The sequence below is a fragment of the Lytechinus pictus genome, chromosome 16, assembly GCF_037042905.1.
Source record: "Lytechinus pictus isolate F3 Inbred chromosome 16, Lp3.0, whole genome shotgun sequence".
NCBI classification, from domain to species: Eukaryota; Metazoa; Echinodermata; class Echinoidea; order Temnopleuroida; family Toxopneustidae; genus Lytechinus; species Lytechinus pictus.
Genome location: NC_087260.1, coordinates 9,778,743 through 9,801,972, shown reverse-complemented (window position 1 = coordinate 9,801,972; position 23,230 = coordinate 9,778,743). Strand labels below are relative to the sequence as shown.

General features: G+C 38.0%; 1 protein-coding gene, 1 long non-coding RNA gene and 1 pseudogene across 2 annotated transcripts; 1 reads left to right on the top strand and 2 right to left on the bottom strand.

The window, feature by feature from the left end:
* Positions 1-694: 694 nt before the first annotated feature.
* Positions 695-3,132, bottom strand: LOC135157095 (uncharacterized). Its single transcript, XM_064111597.1, has 4 exons — positions 3,129-3,132; positions 2,083-2,457; positions 1,275-2,047; positions 695-862 (listed from the first exon to the last, which is right to left on the bottom strand). The coding sequence occupies exons 1-4, from the start codon at positions 3,130-3,132 to the stop codon at positions 695-697; spliced, it is 1,320 nt and encodes a 439-aa protein (XP_063967667.1).
* Position 3,133: 1 nt separating this feature from the next.
* On the bottom strand, positions 3,134-22,778 carry LOC135157094 (uncharacterized; annotated as a pseudogene).
* LOC135157048 (uncharacterized) lies at positions 14,636-19,010 on the top strand. The gene is made up of 3 exons (XR_010296130.1): positions 14,636-14,861; positions 17,206-17,322; positions 17,875-19,010. It is a non-coding gene; the product is annotated as an uncharacterized LOC135157048 (long non-coding RNA).
* Positions 22,779-23,230: the final 452 nt, after the last annotated feature.

Below are 23,230 nucleotides of genomic sequence, written 5' to 3'. Positions count from 1 at the left end.
GCATGGACAATTCATTTCTACATCATGCATCGTTTTCATCGCTACCTACTCCTACTACCTCTACTCCACCGGTGCGGACAACCAGATCAGGTCGCCGCGTCCAATTTCCAGCTCGTTTTGCCCAGTTTTCCAATGGATGAAAGGACATCTTACATTATCATGGGACCAATGCTTTGTATTGATCAACTTAACTCTTGTTCGTTGATCTAAGAGGGGAGTACTGTAGTGGTTTTCTTTTCATCAAACACTGATTTCAACATGATCAGAGCTTGATCACTACTTTGTTTACATTGATCATGCAAAGACAGCTGATTTACAACTTAATTAATTCTTTTGATGGAGCACTTCTCAGTTAGCCTATTCAACTTGATTCTTTTGTGCACCTACTGGCCCAGTCATCCTTTATTCAAGATGTTCACACAACAGCCAGGAATTCTTTCATGTTCATTTTCTAAGCCATGGAATGCTCCTGTCTATTTCTAAGTGGATGTTTTTCTCACTTAGCAACTACTAGCCAGTCAGATTTAAGCTGAGAGCAACCTCATGGTTAATTTGTACACTCCAACACACTCAGTAGAAAGTCTTCACCTAGTATAGACATGTACAATTTCTGCTAGTCATCTTTTTTGCAACACAACAAATAGCTCATACTCTGGATTTATTTTACATCATCAGGATTTCAAGTTCTTCATTTTCATCCTTTTGATTTTGACATATGTAAATATATATCCATCGCTTGTGTTATCCAAGTGGGAGCGTGCAATATCTCTAGGAGAACATCTCGTGTCACCCTATTCGCGACGCGTTTCGCTGAGGCCTCACGGGCGCGGTCGTTCTTCATCGCGACATCGTTCTTCTCCATCTATTGTATATATATATATATTTCACATTTATCTTGTTCATGGACATCGCATTAAAGGATCCCGATGAATTTATAGTCATTTGATTTTCTACATCTTCGCCTTTGCATAAAGGAACCCAGTGCTGGTGAGTCAATCAGATATATTTATTTTAAGTAAGACCTCATTTCTTACAATGCTTTGTATATTGAATTCCAAACTTGATATTTAAACTCCATATTGAACAAGATATGAAAATCACCTAACAGGCAATGTGAGCGCGAAGCGCGAGCGAAAAGTTAATATAGTGACATGAAAGATTATTTTTATTTCCATGTCTTCCCCTCATCTTACTTTATTCACTCGTCTCCTCCTCTTCTTTTTTTCTCCTTTCCGTCCTTTTTTTTCTTTCTTTTTTTTTTGCTCCGCCAATACATCTACGTCCACTATAACTACGTCCACTACATCTACGTCCACTACATCTACGTCCACCACATCTACGTCAACTCCATCTTTGTCCACATCTACGTCCACTACATCTACGTCCACAACATATATGTCCACTACTTTTACGTCCACTACATCTACGTCCACAACATATATGTCCACTACTTTTACGTCCACTACATCTACGTCCACTACATCTACGTCCACTCCATATATGTCAACTACATCTACGTCCACAACATCTACCTTAACTCCATCTTTGTCCACTACATCTACGTCCACTACATCTATGTCCACTACATCTACGTCCACTACACCTACGTCTACTACATCTATGGCCACTACATCTACGTCTACTACATCTATGTCCACTACATCTATGTCCACTACATCTACGTCCACTATATCTACGTCCACTACATCTATGTCCACTACATCTACGTCAACTACATCTACGTCCACTATATCTATGTCGACTACATCTACGTCCACTACATCTACGTCCACTATATCTATGTCTACTACATCTACGTCCACTACATCTATGTCCACTACTTTTACGTCCACTGCATCTACGTCCACTACATATATGTCCACTACATCTACGTCCAATACATCTACGTCCACCACATCTACCTTAACTTCATCTTTGTCTACTACATCTACGTCCACTACATCTATGTCCACTGCATTTACGTCCACTACATCTACGTCCACTACATCTATGGCCACTACATCTACGTCTACTACATCTATGGCCACTACATCTATGTCCACTACATCTACGTCCACTCACCTACGTCTACTACATCTATGTCCACTACATTTACGTCCACTATATCTACGTCCACTACATCTATTTCCACTACATTTACGTCCACTACATCTATGTCCACTATATCTATGTCCACTACATCTACGTCCACTACATCTACGTCCACTACATCTATGGCCACTACATCTACGTCTACTACATCTATGTCCACAACATCTACGTCCACTTCATCTACGTCCATTACATCTATGTCCACTACATCTATGTCCACTACATCTACGTCCACTACATCTGTGTCCACTACATCTACTATTATGTCCACTATTTCTATGTCAACTTCCTCTACGTCAACTACATATATGTCCACTTCATATTCGCACTCCACATATACGTCTTCTAAAGATCAACATCAACTATATATACGTCCACAACATCCAGGTCATTCATACAATACACTCGCCCGCCATGGGGCGAGAAAATTGTGATAAAGTTCAAGTATACTTGGCAATAATAATGACAATAATAATGCGGTACATGTAGTTGAGAAATGACTATCAGGAAAAACAGTTGCTCTCCATAGAAGTTTGGGAAAGACAACCGATTTACCAGCTCCCCCCTCCCTCCACGTTCAGGTTTTGATTCTCAGACGTGGTGTAACATTCGGATATATAATCCTCTTTTTGGATATGGTTTGTGAAAATTATACTCGAATGCACAGTGTAAAATAAATGTATGTTCTTGTAAAAAATGTTAATTACATGAGATATTATGGGTTGTGCAAATCTCACATGAGACGGAACGTAAAAACACCACTCCTCATTAATTTTGATGTGAGGATGGATTTCCCACTTAACTACTCTCAGATGCAATCAAAGCACTCCCCCCCGGCAACTGAAGGGGATTTATTAATGCGTTGATTTTATACTTTGCCCCTCAGGACTAGTAATTCGCAGTCAGTAATATAAATTTCAGAAGGGTGTTTCGACTTGTTGCACCTTGCAGCATTAACATTGACTGAACAAGACTTAAGACTTCTATTTAACTATAAATACGAAAAAAAAACTCACCCATCCTATATTAAATTGTAACGCCTACTTTCATCGGGGTTACTCGTGGGTGTCGTCCAGCATGAGTCAATGACGACCCGTTGATCGGCAGCGGTCGTGGCTTCTACACCGAAGAAAGCTCTCTGGTTGACGGGTACGTTGGTGGCAGGAAAATCCGCTTTTGTCGTGAAAGTGTCGTCGGTATACATCGCAAAATCGAACGTTGCACTTTAGACAAGGGGGATAAGGAGAATAAAATAGTATGTTTAAGTGAACATAGAGAGACACTCCACGATTCTTAAAACAAACTCACAAAAGAAAAAGAAAATCGATGCACCGCCCTGTTATGTGACTTATAGGCTTAGCTCCAACCCCTCAATGTTGGATGAATTTTAATAGATATTCAAATGTGACCCTGGAAATAAGATGACATGGCGACGATACCGAGGGACGGGTGGTGGTTGGATGTGCCCCTCCCCAAAATTTAATATGTAAAGAGGACTATGGGAAAGGGTCGCCCCTCTCCCCCCGACCAAATACAAATTACGATATCACCGCCACTGTCTTTAAGACACCACTTGTCTCTCTCTTGTCAGAATCCATCCCCCTTGGACTTTTTCCAGTATCATCAGTTTTTGGCGATCGAGCTACTGCACATACTTAGTCTTACCTGTACGAGCCTGTCTCTTCGAGAGCCTGCTGAACAACCCCCGCGCTGCCACTAGCAGAGTAACCATATTCCAGGCGATGGACGCGCTCATAGAAGCAGGTTATTGGGAATGATACTGTGATGTCACGCGAAACGATGTTATGAACGTCTTTCAGAAAGACTTGCGAAGAATATTATAGTAAAAATTGTTCGCCATTCAGTACCCTGAACAATTTACAATGTCATAATAGTGTGCGTAAGTATTAAACTGAAGCGTTTCTTTTTTCGACAGCATGATGGCGCTAAATTACGTTGAATAAAAAACTCCAAGTATCACCATGTCCGTGGGTCCATACAGAAACATAAACATGTCAACGATGCCAAAAGAGCGAGGTACACTGTTTTTCAACAGTGTTAACTAAAAATGTATGAAATAATGGAATTCCAAATGCAATATTCAAAATAAAATACAGAGAGATATGACTATTGAATGGTTTCCCGGATTAGGCATGTTTGGAGAGGGGTATGCATGAATTACCATCATTACTCCCAGTAATCGTGTTAAATAATCCTCCTTCCCAGTAATGGTAATCCATTCTTGTAATCAGTATCAAACTTGTTTGTAATACTTACCTCTTTAGTGGTTCCACACTGGTCAAACATAGTGGTGAAAACGATCTAGTCTCCATCAATTACACCAGTACAATTCGGGTCGTTTTAAAATCTGATGACATCTCCTGCTAGGTCAGGCAAAACAGATCGCTCAATGGTGACCCGGATTGAATCACTCCTGCACTCTAGACTAACGCTCCTGTTGGTTACTGGATCAGGATTCTCTATTACAGGGAATAAGCGATAATACATTTGTGTCATTTCTTGTTTTCAAAGTGGGAAAATGAGAAGTATTGTCGGTAATCATTAGCTTGAAGGTCATTTTCGAGCATTGGCCTTGATATCTTATCAGTAGATGATAACTTATTCAATTCTATTGTAGTATTTAACATTCTCACGGACGTTCGTATCGTAATTTTCGAGCATTGGCCTTGATATTTTATCAGTAGTTAATAACTTATTCAATTCTATTGTAGTATTTAACATTCTCACGAACGTTCGTATCGTAATGTAGGGCCCATCGTAAACTCTCTTTCATGGTCACAAGACGTTATCATGAACTGTGAAAGTCTAGAGCTGATATCACGACAAAACAGTCAAATGATTCCAAGTCCTACCGTTACAAGTCGGCACGTTCCCACTCCATGATCCGTTGTTACAGCTTTTAATATACTTGACTGCCCCACCAATGTGAAATTAGCGTTGCATGTAAAAGAAACCTCTGCACCATGGCTAAAGTCGTTTTCATTTACTCTACCATTAATTGGGAACCGGGATCGGAACAATTCACTATGTTTTTTAGGAGAGATAAGACGGATAAAGTATTAGCATCACTTATAATAAATCACCGTTGTGATTGTCTTATTAGTACTGTCTATTTATTCTTCTATTACAAGTATATTTTTGGAGTGGAATTCCGGGATATACATTATACCCAAGATTGACAATAATATTTCAATATGGCTAAGAGATGTACTGGTTTTACAGTCATATACTCAATTGGTACAAAATAATAGAGGGATGCATGAGTAGAACTGCTATGATTATTGATGTTCATTAATTGTGAGCTGGCCTCTAAATTTATCCAAATGATACTCACGTGGTTGGACACACTCAAAACCGGGAACGTTCCACATGCCGTCTTCGCAAGTACCAGTCGCACTTGGCACTGACAAGACCCCGGACTCACAGGAGAAATGAACGGATGTCTTGTCATAGTAAGTCGGTGAATCTGGTTCTGTAAGGTATGTGATTGTCATGGTTACCGACATAGCACCAACAGGTGTCCGCATGATTGAATTTACTGTGTAGCGTTAGCGAAGTCGCATTGCGCATTAAACACACTTGAACTGGCAGAGCTTGTGACATGACGTGTTCTCCTGAGTATGTTACAAATTGGCGACGAGGATGCTCAGAAAAGAGTCTACGAAAGCCTTAAAGTCTTAATTTTGCTGTTCAAGGGACTGCTAATCTGTGAGACGAAAGTTTGATCCTAATTTTGAGGTCATAAAGTGACATTTTCTGGTTAAAGTTACCGTCGTACAGTTGATGGAACTAGGAAGGAAGTCTTCGTGTATTCGCACATGGTATTCGCACGTGTATTCAGTCAATGCGTGATACAACATGGCGACGCCCAGTGGCTATATCGGACGGTTAGGGAGCTTTGAGAAGGCTCGCGAACCTTTTACTTCATATGTCGAACGTATGGAACTGTTTTTCATGGCCAATAACATCGTTGAAACTTCCCAGAATGCTGAATTCGTGAAGGAACGGAAAAAGGCAATTTTACTAACTGAAATTGGAACAGAAATCTACGTAACCCTCGCAAATTTGTTAGCGCCTAGCAAGCCGAAAGATGCAACATTTGACGACATCATCGATAAGTTGAAGAATCATTTCGATCCTAAGCCGTTAGAGATTGCTGAAAGTTACAAGTTTGGAACGAGAAATCAGAAACAAGGTGAAACAGTTGGTGAGTTCATCATTGCCTTAAAGAATTTATCCTTACATTGTAACTATGGATCTTTCTTGAATAGAGCTTTGCGAGACAGATTTGTTTGCGGGTTGGCTGATGAACGAATTCAGAACAAACTGTTGAATACTCAAGATTTAGATTTTGATAAAGCCTGCCAAATTGCGTTGTCGATGGAGATGGCATCAATAAATGCTCGTGAACTTCGTTCTGTTCATAATGCTGGAAGTGTGAATAGTCAGAAAAGTTACACCCGTAAAGCTAAACCAACTAGTCGTGGAGGTAAACCCAAACCCTCTAATGCTGAATGTAAAAAGCATGGAAACTGTTATCGCTGTAATTCCAGAAATCATCCACCTCAAGAATGTCCATTTAAAGGTTCACAATGTTTCAAGTGCGAGATGAAGGGACATATAGCTAAAGCTTGCAAGTCAAATAGAGGAAAGTCTAGTGTACCGAGTAAAGGTAAATCGCGTCGATCTGGCGGCAATGCTGAAGTTCATGCGTTGGATGAAACTGATGATCTAGAGAATTCTATGCAGCATAATTTGAATTTGTATTGTGTTTATGCTACAGATTCGATCAATAAGTTTGAAACAGAAGTTGTAATCAACAAGAAATCCTTGACTATGAGGATTGACACCCAGGCAGATTGTTCTATTATGAGTAAGGACACATATGAGAGAAACTTCAGTGATGTACCTTTGAGACCAAATTCATTAGAACTCAGAACATATTCTGGTCAGCAGTTGGACTTGTGTGGTGAATTTGAATGTGAAGTCACCTATGAAGGGAATACATTATTGTTGCCCATGATGGTAACAAGCTACACGAATCGTCCTACACTGATGGGTAAGAACTGGCTGACTAAGTTGAAGTTAGATTGGAATAACGTGTTCCATGTTGAGTCTTCAAAATTGCAGAGTCTACTCCGACAGTATAGCGGAATGTTTGAAGACAGCTATGAAGGGATTTCTGGTGTGGAAGCGCACGTAAGAATCAAGGAGAATTCAACTCCAGTCTACTGTAGACCGCGACCAGTACCGTACGCACTGAAAGAAAAAGTTGAGAAAGAGTTAAGAAACCTTGAGAAAAACAAAGTCATCGTAAAGACAGACTACAGCGACTGGGCAACTCCGATCGTAGTGGTGCCGAAAGCCGATGGAGGTGTTCGTCTTTGCGGAGATTATAAGACCACAGTCAATCGAGCAGTTGATGACGAGTGTTATCCTCTTCCCACATCGCAGGATTTGTATGCAGAGTTGGGAGGTACCAAAGTTTTCTCGAAGTTGGATCTTTCTCACGCGTATGCACAACTCAACTTGGATCAGCAAAGTCAGCAGTATCTTACTATCAACACGCATATGGGATTGTATTCCTACACAAAACTACCATATGGAATTAAGTCCTCACCGAAGATCTTCCAAGCGACAATGGATAAGATTCTTCAAGGTATCCCCCATTGCTTGTGTAATCAAGATGATGTATTGATAGCTACAACCACAGTGGATGAAAATCTTGATGTGCTCGCGCAAGTATTGAAGCGTTTGAATGATCATAATGTGAAGCTAAAAAGGAGCAAATGTGCCTTTGTGGAAAGTGAAGTGGTGTACCTAGGGTTGAAAGTAAGCTCACATGGGCTTCAACCAGTCAAAGAGAAAATTGAGCCAATCATCAATGCTCCTAAGCCAAAGAATGTGACCGAGCTAAGATCATTTTTGGGGATGGTTCAGTTCTATTCGCGATTTCTACCGGATCTTGCGTCAGTGTTAGCACCGCTCCATAAGTTACTACAGAAGGAACAGAAATGGGAATGGTCGAAAGCCCAACAGGAAGCATATGTGAAATGCAAGCGAATGTTAACCAGTGATGCACTTCTCGTTCACTATGATAACAGGCGTGAATTGAAGATGTCTTGTGATGCATCTAGCTACGGTGTCGGAGCAGTGATAAGTCATGTAATGGATACTGGAGCAACAAAGCCAATCGCATTTGCATCACGCACCTTGACGAAGAGTGAGCGTAATTACGCTCAGATTGAGAAAGAAGCGTTGGGTATCATTTTCGGTATCAAGAAGTTTCATCAGTATCTGCTAGGTAGAAACTTTACGCTCATCACTGATCACAAGCCGCTACTTCATTTGTTGGGTCCTAAGTCATCGATTCCGACAATGGCAGCATCAAGAATGCAGCGGTGGGCAATACTTCTTTCGCAGTATGACTACAACATAGAGTATCTCAGTTCTAAGGAGAACGCTGTCGCAGATGCGTTATCTCGTTTGCCTCACGAAGATTCTGAAGATGGTACAGAAGGTAGTATCTATGTTACTGATGTTGTAGACAGTAACTTTCCAGTAACAGCAACAGAGATTGCTGCAGAAACTCAGAAAGACTCTGTTTTGAAACAAGTGTATGAACAAACTTTATATGGTTGGTCAGAAACAGAACCAATGAATGATGAGTTGAAACCATATCACAGTAGAAGGTTTGAGTTGTCATGTGATCAGGGTTGTGTCAAATGGGGACATAGAGTGATAATACCCAAGTCATTGAGACATAAGTTACTTGATGAACTTCATTCTCAGCACTCAGGTGTTGTAGCGATGAAAGCTGTTGCTAGAGGATTTATGTTTTGGCCTGGTATTGACAAAGAAATTGAGCAAATTTCTAGTAGATGTTCTGTTTGTCAAAATGTCAGAAGCAAACCACCAAGAGTACCGTTAGAAACATGGCGTTGGCCAGCTAGACCATTTCAGAGAGTCCATGTAGATTTTTGTGAGTTTGATAGTGAGCATTTTCTTGTTCTCATAGATAGTCACTCTAAGTGGATAGAAGTAATTCATATGGGTACTAATACAACAACTGAGAAAACAATGAATGAACTCAGGTCCATTTTTGCTTGTCATGGTTTACCCGAACAGTTAGTTTCAGACAATGGGCCTCAAGTTCGTTCTGCAGCATTTCAAACTTTCATGAAACAAAATGGAATTAGGCATATTTTAGTTCCCACTTACCATCCAGCATCTAACGGAGCTGCAGAAAGAACAGTAAGAGTAGTGAAAGAAGCTTTGAAAAAGCAAGTGTTTGATGGTAGTTCTAAGTTTAGTATGAAGCGAAGACTAGCCAATTTTCTGTTGAAGTATCGTACTACTCCTCAATCAACTACTGGTTTTACACCAGCTGAGCTTTTGATGAAGAGAAGGCTTAGAACAAGACTAAGTTTGATTTTACCAGATCTATCTCAAAAAGTAGAAAACAAACAATCACATACCTTACAGGTTCCATCTGAGCAAAAGCTGGAGCGGTAAGGTCAGCTGCTGTGCAGTTTGCTGGGTATCATATAAATAGCACAAATATACACTCTTATTACTTGCATGATAATATATACTTCAATATTATTTTATTCCCGTTTCATTTTATGTTTGTTGCCTCCTCCTCCTTCTTCTCATACTTCTTCTTCTTATCTTCTTCTTCTTGAATTTCTTCTCTTTCACTTTCTTTTCTGTTTTCTTCTTTCTGTATTATTCAAGTTTCGCAATTTTATAAACAATAATTATCATGAATACTGTTGTTCTTCTTTTTTATGTTTTCGTTTTGTTTTATAATCATAATTGCTGTCTATTACCATGATTACGGTTGAATTATTAGTTATTTTTATCTTATTATCATGATTATCATCACCATTATTTTTATAACACGGTTCGCTTTTCATTACATGATCCTCCTCATGTTACCCTTGGTACCAAGGTCATAATAGTTTATTTGTAGAAACCCATATCATTCAAACAAGCATGTGTTCAAACTCATATCCTGCATCAATGGCGTATAGACGGGGGACCTCGGGAGCCATAACCCCCCAATAAATACAATAAAATAAAATAAAAGAGAACGAAAAGAAAAATGGAGGCAAATAGGACAATATCATTGTACACTCTGAATATTATGTCAAAATTTATTGAAAATTATATTATTGTATTGAATAGGCATTTAATTTGCTCGCTCGTTTCGATTAAACGCATCTTTCTAGAACTTTTGCTACGTTTGCTATTTCTTGCTCGCTCAAGATTTGTTTTGCTCATTAGCCTTCTGCAGTCATAAGATAATTCAATTCAAGAGTTCTTTATTCGCTTTAAAAAGCACATATAAAAAAAAATAAAATTAAAAAAAAAATATGTATACAATATATTCTACAAATAGGCACATTCACAATATATGTAAAGACAAAAAAAAAAAAAAAAAAAAAAAAAAAAAAAAAAAAAAAAAAAAAAATCAACAACAAAATACATGTATAACAGGGTAAGATCAGAGTGTGCATAAATACGAGATAATTTCCTCGCACTCCTCTCGGTTAAGGAAACCCTTACATAAATAATCATCCCTCGAGTTGATCAATTCCTTTACTTGTTCAACTATGCGTATTGTCTCATCATTCACTTGGCATTGCACAGCCCACTGCTTTTGAATTTCATTGTTATCCATGAAGTACTTATCATTCAAGAATCTTATGTTACCTCCCAACACAGAATGAGCTCCATACCTGGCCATTCCAGCTATATGTGCCACTGTATAATTTTTGGAATTCATAGCTTTCACAACAAAAGATAAACATCTTTTTGCAAACCATAACTCTGGATCCATAACACCTGCTAAATAAGGCAAAAGATGACAGTGTGTCTGCCATGGAATTTTCCAAACCCTTCTTATTGCAACCCGCCATTGTCTACAAATATTATCAAAACATTTATCAAACAGAGGATATAACTGTGAGCCATAGAAACTCGAACAATATTTATGAAACAATATATTTCTTATGTGAGAGTTAGCATATTTGAAATTAAACAAAAACATATTACATTGTCGATTGAAATCTCCAACACACTTTGAGATATCAAAATCATTTATATTCTTAGAAATATCATTCCCTAGATGAGTTACTTTTGATGCAATATCAATATGTCTTCCATTTATCGTGATTTCTGGATCCATAACTGGTTTACCATTACAGCTGAAAACTATTAACTGACTCTTTTCAGGGTTAAACAGAATATCAAATTTAATGGCATAATCTAAACAAGTTTTAATCATTTCTTGAAGAGCAGTCACGCTAGGTGACAGCAGTGTCAAGTCATCTGCATAACCAAATGCTCCTGCAAAGACATTGCCCATAAAGCACCCTATCCCATTGTCACATAACTCTTCTATCAGCCCATCTAGATACAAACAGAACATGCAAGGAGAGATAACTCCACCCTGTTTAACACCATTTTTAACTGTAAAATAATCAGAATATGCATTGTTCCATTTCAACCTTAGCCTTTGATTCTTATACATATTAAGCAATAGCCTGCATATCATTGGGCAGACCCCTTTGCTCAGCATAATGTCAAACAATTTCACATAATTAACTCTATCAAATGCTTTACTAGCATCTAGCAATAATCCATACACATTACTCCCTTCATGATTAAAGTACGATACAGTTTCTTTAACCATAGCAGTACATAGTGTAGTTGATAACCCTGCTTTGAATCCAAACTGTAGGTCATTAGTCTGCAAGTTCCCTTCTTCCCTTTTCATAAATACATAATCCAAAACTTTACCAATGATACTACCAAGTGTTATTGCACGAAAGTTTCCTGAATCGCCCAAATTTTTCCAACGACCTTTAGGTATTGGTACCATTGTACTTTTGAGCATACCATCTGGCGACACTCCATGCCATAACATGGCAGTAAAAAGCATTGCTAAATATCCACTGATTATTTTCTTTCCATGTATAATATGATCAGACATCACACCTGTTACACCATCACTTTTGGAATGATTTAACCTAAGTATTGCTCTAGATACTTCATCTCCTCCTATAACATGGTCATTCTGTAAACACTCATTACATTCACATTTCTCCTGTGTAGTGGAGTTTATGTGATTCAATAACGTTTCCATATTTCCTTCATCATATCCAATACTTTGATATATCCTTCCAAATTTCAATGCAAACAACTCTGCTATATTTTCTTCCCCCTGAACACCATCCACTCTGTTTGGGTAACCCTTAGGCTTTTTTGAAAGTTTCTTCACCTCTTTCCAAAAATGTCTGCTATTCTTCTCTTTTAATGCATTTGCCATTTTATCACATCTAACTGACATAGATTTGTTCAGCATCAATTTCAAAGCTTTATGATACTCAGACCTAGTTTTCTTTCTTAATCCATACAGTAATCCCTGAGATGGACGATCATTTTCAACCCATATCTTATGCCAAAATAATGCACTCCTAAAATAGGCCTCAACATGATCATTCCACCCAGGCACCACTTTACACTGTTGAGAACTGTGACTTGAAATCATAGCATCTGCACTACTCAGTAAAGCAATGATAATATCATCATGAAATACATTAATGAGGTCATGATGTTTTCTACATAACCTGTCCCTACATTGAATGGCTGAAACAGGGATTTTAATTTGCCTGAAGTTTTCTTCCAGTTTTTGTTTATACAACTCCAAATCTTTTGATGATGCAAACTTCCAGTTTACTTTCCCTTCCCTTTCCTTTGATTCTGTTTCCTGATCAATTTCTGTTATCTTTATATCTAGCACACTCTTGACTGCCAGATGATCTGAGAAATTGTGAACACTGTCAATTGTTTCATACCCATGTAGTGCCTCAACTAGATTTTCCGATAACATACAGTGATCAATTAGAGATCTTACACCACTACCCTTGCTACAGAACGTATAATCAAAATTACAACAAGGATCATTTTGACATAAGTAAAAAGAATTCTGGCCTAAAAATTGCAAAAGTGTCGTAGCTTGGTGAGAGTCTCGAGAGATATCTGTATTAAAATCACCACATACACATACATAATCATTGGGGGTTCCTTGTAATATTGAGTCAAGCTCATTTAACGTGATCTTGTATTCATCCAAATTTCCATTCAGACACCTATCATCACAAGGCATGTATACACAACATATTAAAAGCATTTTCCCGTCATCTAGAGTAACTCTTACAGCTGTTAACCTCGAAGATTCTAAAACAACAGGTTCCACATTGAGTTTTAAGTCACGTTTCCCTAAGATTGCACATCCCCCATGAGGTCTCCCTTTTAGTAAAACATCTTCTTTCATTGCACTAACCCCATGTTTTCCTATTCCATTTTGCAATTTATCAAACCATCCAAACTGTGACTTACACAACCCATGTTCTTGTAACAGTAAAAAATCAGCTAAGCCAAAAAGCTCCTGTAAAAAAGGTAATTTTGCATCATTCGCACATTGTGTGTTATAAGAGATAATTGAAATGTTATGCAGCATGTTCATCGTTCTGATTTCTTCTCCTCCACCACCTTTGAACACAAACACCATAAGGCCATATATCTCCGACCATTACTTTGTCTTTCTCAATAACGGGCACAGTGAGTTTATATGAACAGTATGCAGCATTCGGATTGGATACACACTGAATTTCAGCTGAAATAACACCTCGACCCGTTATATATTCCAACATCTGCTCATCAGTTGTGTCCTTCGACACTCTAGATATGAAGAAATCTCTCTTCGGCAGAGGTGCCCCATGAACTACACCACTCTTCACACTACCGTGTACCTTGTATGCAGACTTTACTTTACTATCACTCCTAGGAGTCCCTGCTTTCCTTTTTTCTTTCTTCTCTTTAGAGACATTAATCCATGGCGCTTCATGTTGATTAATCTTCTCCTTTATCAATGATCTACTTTGGCTATCACTCACTTCACTATCAGACATCTGTTTTCCTTTGCGCTCTGCACCATTCTCCATCAGCTGATTTTGTTGTTGCCTCGTCATCACTCGTGTAATGGGTATTTCAGACAATGAACCTTTATGTCCCTGCATGGTGAATAAAGAAAGTGTTTCTTTTCTGCTTTGTTTCATATCAGTTACACCGTAATTTTAGAAATATTTTTATCATTAATTATTTTATTAAATTTACAATGACTCAGATCACTCTTTTTAAAAATAAATATTTCACCAGTTCACCTTCATTGAAATGTAGGCCTAATGTTCTTTCTCTTACCGTAATATGTGGCGAATGGGCTCGGGAACTCGCCATTATTGCATGTTTGGGAACCAGGGCCCGTATTCCATAAATGAGATAAGCATGCTTAAGTCAAAAATCTAAGCATTTTGTCTTATTTTCGGTCTAAGTTCGGTCTGAGACAAAATTCTTAGCCAAAATGCGTATTCCATAAAGAATTGGCTAAGAATTTTGTCTTAGAATTTGGCTAAGAGGTTTTGCGCGACTAATGGGGCGTTGCAAGAAAGTTACGTTGCAATTGATTGCAAATCGACTGCAACTTTGCAGCCGATTCCGATCGACTGCAACTAGCAATCAATCGCCAATTTGCGTTGCAAGAAAAAGGCTTGCGATTGAACGCAAGTTGCAGCTGATTTGCAGCTGTAAACAGGGTCTGCAGCACAAGACTAGCTGATGAAGCAAAATAATCCTTGCAATAATCGTGATTGTGGAAGAGAGTAAGTAGAAAATATTCATTTTTCACAGCTTTCTTTCTCCATTAAGTATGTTTTCAGAGAATTTATATGTTTTAGACCTATGTCAGGGAAAAAATTATTTTGTAAAATGTGAAAATGTATCTTTATCGCCAGTCGAAATTTCACCTTCAAACATTTTTTTACCACACAGTTTAAACCCAGTCCCACTCTTGACTTTTTGTGTCGGTAATGCACTGTTGTACCAACAACACGGCAGGACATTCCCGGTGCAGTGCTGTTAAAAATCACCCTGAAGCAAGTAAATTTGTAGGCTCTAATCAGGGGCCGCGGAACGGTTTTCAAAGTGGGGGGGCTGACCATGCTAAAAATCACAATCATATGATCATTTTTGACGTTTTTGTACACGGTTTTGGAAAAAAGTGGGGGGCTGAAGCCCCCCCAGCCCCCCCCCCCCCGGTTCCGCGGCCCCTGCTAATTATGTATGAAACATCGAAAATGACCTTAAAAGATTATTATTGTTCATATTTGAAATGATTTTTAAGTTATATCAGTTTCAACGGCGAATAACCATCCAGTAAATGGATTCAATGCAGTCGAATGGCCACAACTTTTGAGTAACACTCGACAGAAAGCAGTTTTTTGTTTTTAACTAAAGGATTTTTAATTTAACGTTAGGCTTTAAATCAAAGACTTCCATTATTAGATCCTCTCCATTAGTCTCTCTTTTTTAAGAGTCTGTCTAACCTCCCTTTTTATGACTTTCCTTTGCCTGGCCTGGGATAGAATGAAAATTTTGCTCTTGACTTTGGAGGAATTTTTTTAATTTTTTTATTATTATTTTATTCATTTATTTTTTATTTTTTGGAGGGGGGGGTTCTCCACAATTTTCGCCAGGCCAAAAAAAACCAAAGGTATAGGGGGTCTACATGTATATTATTAATTATTTTAAAGATGTTATCGGGCTAACCTATTGGCCACATCTGCCACATTCTTGGGGAAGTTTAACATTGAATAGGGAGTTGCCCGCCCGGGGCTCTTTTTAAAATTTCTTACGGGCAGATTGCACAAGAGGTTCTTTGCAAGGACAGTCTATTTGTGTCGTTGATTTGTAATGATGTGCCGTATGAGTCACAGTTTTAATATCCATCACATATAAATATAAAAAGATATACATGTAAGCCTAAATAAATCTATTTTTTAGATTCAATATGTAGGTCTACTATGCCGGGGGGGGGAGGTACTTAGATTTGGTTTGGACAAAGGTGTGTGGCTGAAGGTTTCAAACCCGTACCCATATTTACAGGTCATTTTGGGATTCATTGCAGGGGCGGATCCAGGATTTCTACAAGGGGGGGGGCACATTTTCGCCTGGAAAACTTGACAAGCAAAAAAAAAAAAAAAAGGTTATCGCCCAAAATGTAAGGTAATTTTGTATTTGCACCTAAGACATTGGAGTAGTATATGGACCCATGTTTAAGGCCAGTATCTAAAAATTGGGCCATGTTTAGGGATTTTCCAGCATAAAACCATACCCCATGTTTAGGGATTTCTTCCAAAAAGGCAACCCATTCCAGCGGGCACATCCCCATATGCATTATTTCGTGAGTCCCCCCCCCCCCCCCCCGGGCTACTATGTAACTGACTCTAGTCTTAACTTGATTTTTATGCAAGCACATGAGGTGCTATATAGATGACAGATTTTTTTTCACTTTAAATTGTTTAAAGGATGATTACAATGCTTTTCCAGGTGCTTACAGTAAAAGGGTGTCTCATATGGTGCATCATTATCATTTTATTAATATTGAATGCATAATCATGATTTTTTTTACATCCTTTTACATCAAGCACAATACTCGGGGGGGGGGCATATGGTCCCCCTTCACATTTTTAAGAATAAATCTGCCACTCAAAATTTTATTACCGCACCACTGACTGGCGTTTTACTTTCAAGTCTCACGCAACTTTTGAGACCAAATTTGCAATTCCCAGGTACAAAAAAAATACATTTAAGAAGTTAAGAAAAAATATTTAAAAAAAAAACATGAAAGGATTTTTTTTTATACCAGATTTTTTAAAGTAAAGTTGTTAGGAATGCTCTAGAAAGGAATATGTACACCAAAGTTTAGCATTCTATTTCAAGCTTTTTTTTAGTAAATTAAAGCAAAAGGTATGATTCATAAATTTGTTATTGCGCCGCCCATGGCTGAGGAACCATAGTGCCCCTCCCCAGGCCAGAAGTGACTTTAATCAAAACACCCTGGGACTTCTATAATGATTAACACACTGGCAACTGAGCTTAACTTGTATATTCATTTCATGAACATGTTTTATCTCTTTGCTTTTTGCTTTTAATTGCTTACTACAGTTATGATGACAAAGAAGTCTGGAATAAACAAGAAACCTCAGAACCACCTTAACTGTGTCTGCTACAATGTGTGTTCTTGCAACCAGCTGATTGATTCATTTTATCAACTCTTAAATGGTAGGTTACATGTAAACTGTATTATTATTAATAATTCACCATGATCGTAATGCAGATGGGGGTGAAATCTGTACACATTGACCCAAGGATAATGCAAAATGAAAAAGGCAAACACAAATCCCTATCTTGACTGGACTTCTCAGCAATGAAGACACCCCATTGATGGGGGGGGGGGGTTGTTGTGCTCATCCAAGGTGTACTGTATGAAAGTGTGTATTTTGCTTTCATTGATTTAATTTATTGCATATTTTAATTTCCATGATTCATTTATTTGGGGGAAAACAATCAGTTCACACTTTTTTAGATTACATCATGGCAAATTGCCAATTACTATGGTCTCAGGAGTAAGCCACAATCCCTCTATCATATTATCATGTCGATGAAAACAACGCCCTTACCAGCAGGCATAGGGGCATTTCTGCACCGATGGGGTGCACAAAAATGTTTTGCTAAGGGCGTTCTTGCACTGAAAGGACAAAATTTGAACTAACCCAAGCTATGTATGGTTATGGGCTTGCATTATTTCCTTATTATTATTTGTTTTATGAACAGGTTGATTATCAGAACTGAGTTCAGAGCTGCTCCTGTCTGTAGTAACATTATTGGAAGAGCTGATTTCAGAATGAGGGCGTTGCAGCTTTAAAAAAATTTACTCCATGGAGCTTTCCAAATTCATCTCAAATTAGACTGCTTCAGGAAACCAGATTTGTTCCTTCAAGCAGAGACGCTTGTGGCTTTCCTTACTGGACTTCTATGGATTCTTCATGCCAACCCTAAGGACTGTGGTCTTCTGCATGAGATACGTCAATTTCAAACAAGACATTCGGTGGTGAAACACTTGATGAAGATGATATTAAATTTTATTTGGTATAACTGAATCTCAGAAGTAATTCCTCGGGAGCAAGAAACAATGAAAAATAAAAATAAAAGGTCCATCAATAATGAATGTCTTGAGCAGTGTTCTTTTTTGTGCACAGATCAATGGATCTTTTTGGTTCCAAGCAGGGATGTAGTCAATGCTGACCTCGAGGCAACATTTTTACTGGCCTTGGTCCGAGTCACTGTACAGAATCTTTGGGAAGTTCTCTCAAGCTGCCTCATGACTCTGAAGAATCAGCCTCGACCTCATCCCTGTATGCAAGTGTGATATATATCTGCGATGCAATCTCATGATTAAAGAGGAGAAACAAGAGAGCTTCAGATTTTTAAGTGTAGCAATCTCCTGAAATGTATGTTTAATTTGAAATCAAACTAAAAGAACTTAATTGGGCATGTTATTCATTATGATATGTATGAATGAAAGCATTAAAGCAATTTGGTGCTCTTGCAAAAAAAAAATTCTGAGTTGTATTTACTGCAAACCCTCAGAAATATTGGTAAACATTTGCCAGTGCATGAAGTGTTTTAATAAAGAGTGGCTTTTGTGCCTATGGAGAGTTATTTCTACATACAAATTATTTCAGATATCACAATTTGAATTTTCATGACCTCTGATAACGAGAGCAGAATATTTTTGGTGATTGACACACTTTAAAATGATATTAGGAGAGAATGTAGTGAAGTTTTGTGAAAATAATGGCATTATTGCTGTATAGAGGCCTATGAAGGTTGAAAATAACCTTATTTCAAGTTTTTCTTGAAAAAAAACCTATGGGAAATTGAAACTGGTATAATTTACACAAGTTTTCAAAACAAAATCCAAAAAAAAAAATTTTGGGCAGAATCAGTACACAAGCCTATGGACAATCAATTGAACGTAAATCGAGCGCAAATTTTGCGCGTCCTCCAAAATCTCACATAAGTTACGTTCGATTTGCAATCAATTGCAAAGCTTGCGCTTGATCTACGTTCAATTGATCAAACGCAACTTCTTCTTGCAACAGGATTGAACGTAACTTGCGTTCAATTGCAGATTTGCGTTTGATCGGAGGACTTACGCTCAATTTTGGGAGTTGCGTTCAATCGCATGTTTCTTGCAACACCCCATAAGACAGATATAGGAAGAATGGCTAAGTAACTTTTCTTAAAACTGCAGAGTCTGTATTTCATAAATACAAAATGGCTAAGAATTTAGCCCTAACTTTAAGACAGTTGTGAGTTGTCTTAATTGTTTTAGATTTAAGGCAATTTCCGCCCAAGCCTTTTCTCTATCCTGAAACGTGATACTTGAATTAAGCTTGGGTCTCAAGATTTCTTCCCTCTCGATTATTTCGGCTATCAACGTGATTTTCTTTCCTTCAGTAAAATTGGCTTTCCTTTTTTTCTCAGCCTCCATCTAGATATTCGTTATGATGCGATTTTTGCTTTAACACATAAAACGCATAGGCCCGTATTCTGATAGCGTGGCTTAACTTAACCCTAGTCTAAGTGTGGTAATAAACTACCCTATTTAAACCTAGGTTTAAGTTTCGTATTCCGATAGTAAGGTTTAAGTTAACCCTGGTCTAAGTGTGGTAATAAATCCTCAAAAAGTTAAACTCGCGCAGGGGGTAGTTTAAGCCTGGTTTAAATCCAACAAATCATGGCCAACAATTTTTTAGAATTTATACCTATATTGCATTTCGAGCTACTTCCTCAGTTCTTAACTGATTTTCATGAAATTTGGAACACACATTGGTCTTAAGGTATGGAGGTGTAGAATATTTTTTTTTTGCTTTTTCAGAAATTGTGTTGCCATGGTGACAGTATATTATGGCCACAATTTCGCCGTTTAAATACTTCATCAGTTTTCTACCAATTCTCATGAAAGTTGGCTCACACATTGGATTTGAGCAAAAGATGTGCAAAACATATTTCATGCCTATATAGAAAATTGCGTTGCCATGGTAACAACATATTAAATAACAAAATTTATGTGAGAAATTTGTGGTTTTAACAAATTTTAACAAATTGTTGCATGTGTTGGAAATTATGTTGCCATGGTAACAGTATACTATGGCAAAAATTTTTGCTATTCCAACTACTTCCTCAGTTTTTTACCAATTCTCATGAAATATGGCACAAACATTAGTCTTGATGTGAAGATGTGCAAAACATAATTCATGCCTATATAGAAAATTGCGTTGCCATGGTAACAACATATTAAATAACAAAATTTATGTGAAAAATGTGTGGTTTTAACAAGTTTATAATTTTTCAACCATTTCTCATGATGTTTGCCACAGACATAAGTCTTGAGGTAAAGATGTGCAAGACACATTTTTGCATGTGTTGGAAATTGTGTTGCCATGGTAACAGTATATTATGGCAAAATTATGTAAAAATCTTGCAGTTCCAACTGCTTCCTTAGTTTTTAACCAATTCTCATGAAATGTGGCACAAACATTAGTATTGATGTGAAGATGTGCAAAATATATTTTATGCCTTTATAAAAAATATCGTGTTGCCATGGTAACAAATAAAATAACAAAAATTAGATGAAAATTATGTGATTTGAATTACTTTATCAGTTTTCAACTGGTCAATTCTCCTAAAATATTGGCACACACATTAGTCTTGAGTTGAAGATGTCTAAGACATATTTTGCCTGTATCAGAAATCGTGTTGCCATGGTAACAACATATTATATAACGAAAGTAAGGTAAAAATCTTGTAGTTTAAAACCCTTCAACTTTTTTCGAACCAATGCTCATGAAATTTGTCACACAAATTAGTCTTGAGTTGAAGATGTGCAAGACTATTTTTGTCTGTATCAGAAATCGTGTTGCCAAGGTAACAACATATTATATTAATGAAATTATGTGAAAATCTTGTGGTTTGAACCCCTTTATTAGTTATCAACCAATTCTTATAAAAGTTGGCTCACACATTGATTTTAATGTATAGATCTGCAAGACATATATTGGATATCATTGTAGTACCGCCCTTCGTTGCATTGAAAGTCAATCATTGTTTCATGATCTACGACTGATCCCGACGTTTGTCCATTTCCAAGGGTAGCTGCTGTGGTGTCGGGTATGGTGCATTTATCTGTTTAATATATATAATAAATCAAATCAATAAACTAGATTATACTTTATTTTCATGAAAGCAAATATCATTGTCCGTGACGAAAACGTAACCTATATTAATTTGTGTGTGCGTTGGTGTGTGTGGGTGTATTTGTATGGATGAACGGGTATATACGAGTGTGTGTTTGGGTACAAAAAGCGTCAACAATATGGGATATTTTGGGAAATGTACGTGCGTAAGAGGGTATTTGCACTGAATATTTGCATGCAAGGGAGGGTGTGTGTGAGTGTGTGTGTGTGTGTGTGTGTGTGTGTGTAAGGGGGGAGTTATGGGGATATGAATTTCATGTGAGTGGGGGTGGTTCGTGCACGGGGTTGTTTGGTTTATGTGCGTGGTCCTGTATGAATTATTTCAATGAGGGTGGTGGATTTGTGCACGAGGATGGTGGATTTGCGTGCGTGAGGCTGGATTTCTGTGTATAAGGGGGCTGGATTTTATGTGCCTGAGGCTGTTTGATTTACGTGCGTAATGATGTATTCATATGCTTGAGAGTGGTGTATCTATGTGCGTAAGGATGTTGGCTTATGTGCGTGGGGTTGTTGTATTTACGTGCATGAGGGTCGTGGACCTATGTGCGTGAGGGTAATTGATTATTTGCGTGAAGGTGGCTAGTTTATATGCGTGAGGGCGTTTGACTTGTGTGCGTGAGGGATGGATTTCTGTGCTTGTGGGTGTCGGATTTATGTGCGTGAGGGTGTTGAATTTTTGTGCGTGAGGATGTTGGATACATGTCTATAAGGGTGTCGGATTTTCTAGCATGAGGGTGGTGGATTTATGCGCGTGAAGGTGTTTGCTTAATATGCGTGGGATGATGGATTTACGTGCATGAGGGTGGTTGATTTAGGTGTGTGAGGGTAATGGATTTATGTGCGTGATGGAGTTGATTTATACGCGTTAGAGCGTTTGATCTTTGTGCGTGAGGATGGTGGATTTATGTGCTTGAGAATGTCGGATGTATGTGCTTGAGGGCGTTTATTTTTGTGCGCGTGTGAGTGGTGGATTTATGTGCATGAGGATGTTGGATATATGTTCCCGAGGATGTTGGATTTATGTACACAGGGGCGTCGATCCATTTTTCGGATGGGGGGGGGGGCAAATTCATGAATCAACGTTCCAAAGGCGCTCGATCACACCAAGCAAACAAATACACACACTAACCCACACATACGTAGGCCTATATATACACACACACATATATACATATATGGATATATATGACTCGTGAGAAAGAGACACATATCTCACCAACAAATCAATGCGAGCGCGAAGCGCGAGCTGAAATCTTTTAGTATACTGACCTGAAACAGGAAAAAGGGAACCTGTTTAGGACTGTTTGTAGGGACTCATGGGGAGGATACATATCTCATTACACAGATAATGCGAGTGCCGAGAGCAAGCTGAAATTTCTTTATATTCTGACCTGCAGAGCTTGATATTCTACGCATTTTGGTACCAATAATTAAGATGGGTATCTAAAAAGAACAATAGATGCGAGCGCGAAGCGCGCGAGCTGAAAATTTCGATATGTTAAAGTTCAGTTTGAAAGACTAAAAAAAAATAAAAAGATATATCTAATAAACGATTATCGCAAATCAAGCGGGAGTTTTTTGGGAGGTTTAGAACTGAAAACGGAACATTCTATTCACCTATTTAATCATGAAAAGTATGGGTTTTGCTATAGAAATGATGCGAGCGCGAAGTGCGAGCTGAAAACTTTTATATTCCAATCTGAAAAGCGGACATCTTGAGCACGATTTTAAATAAAGAACGAGTTGTGTATGTCAATCTCGCTTTCCAATTTCTGTGTAACATTACAATCTTATTTTATTTCTGCACATCCGGAATTATTGGGGGGCAAAATGATATGTTTGCCCTCCCCCAAAATATTTTCATTGGT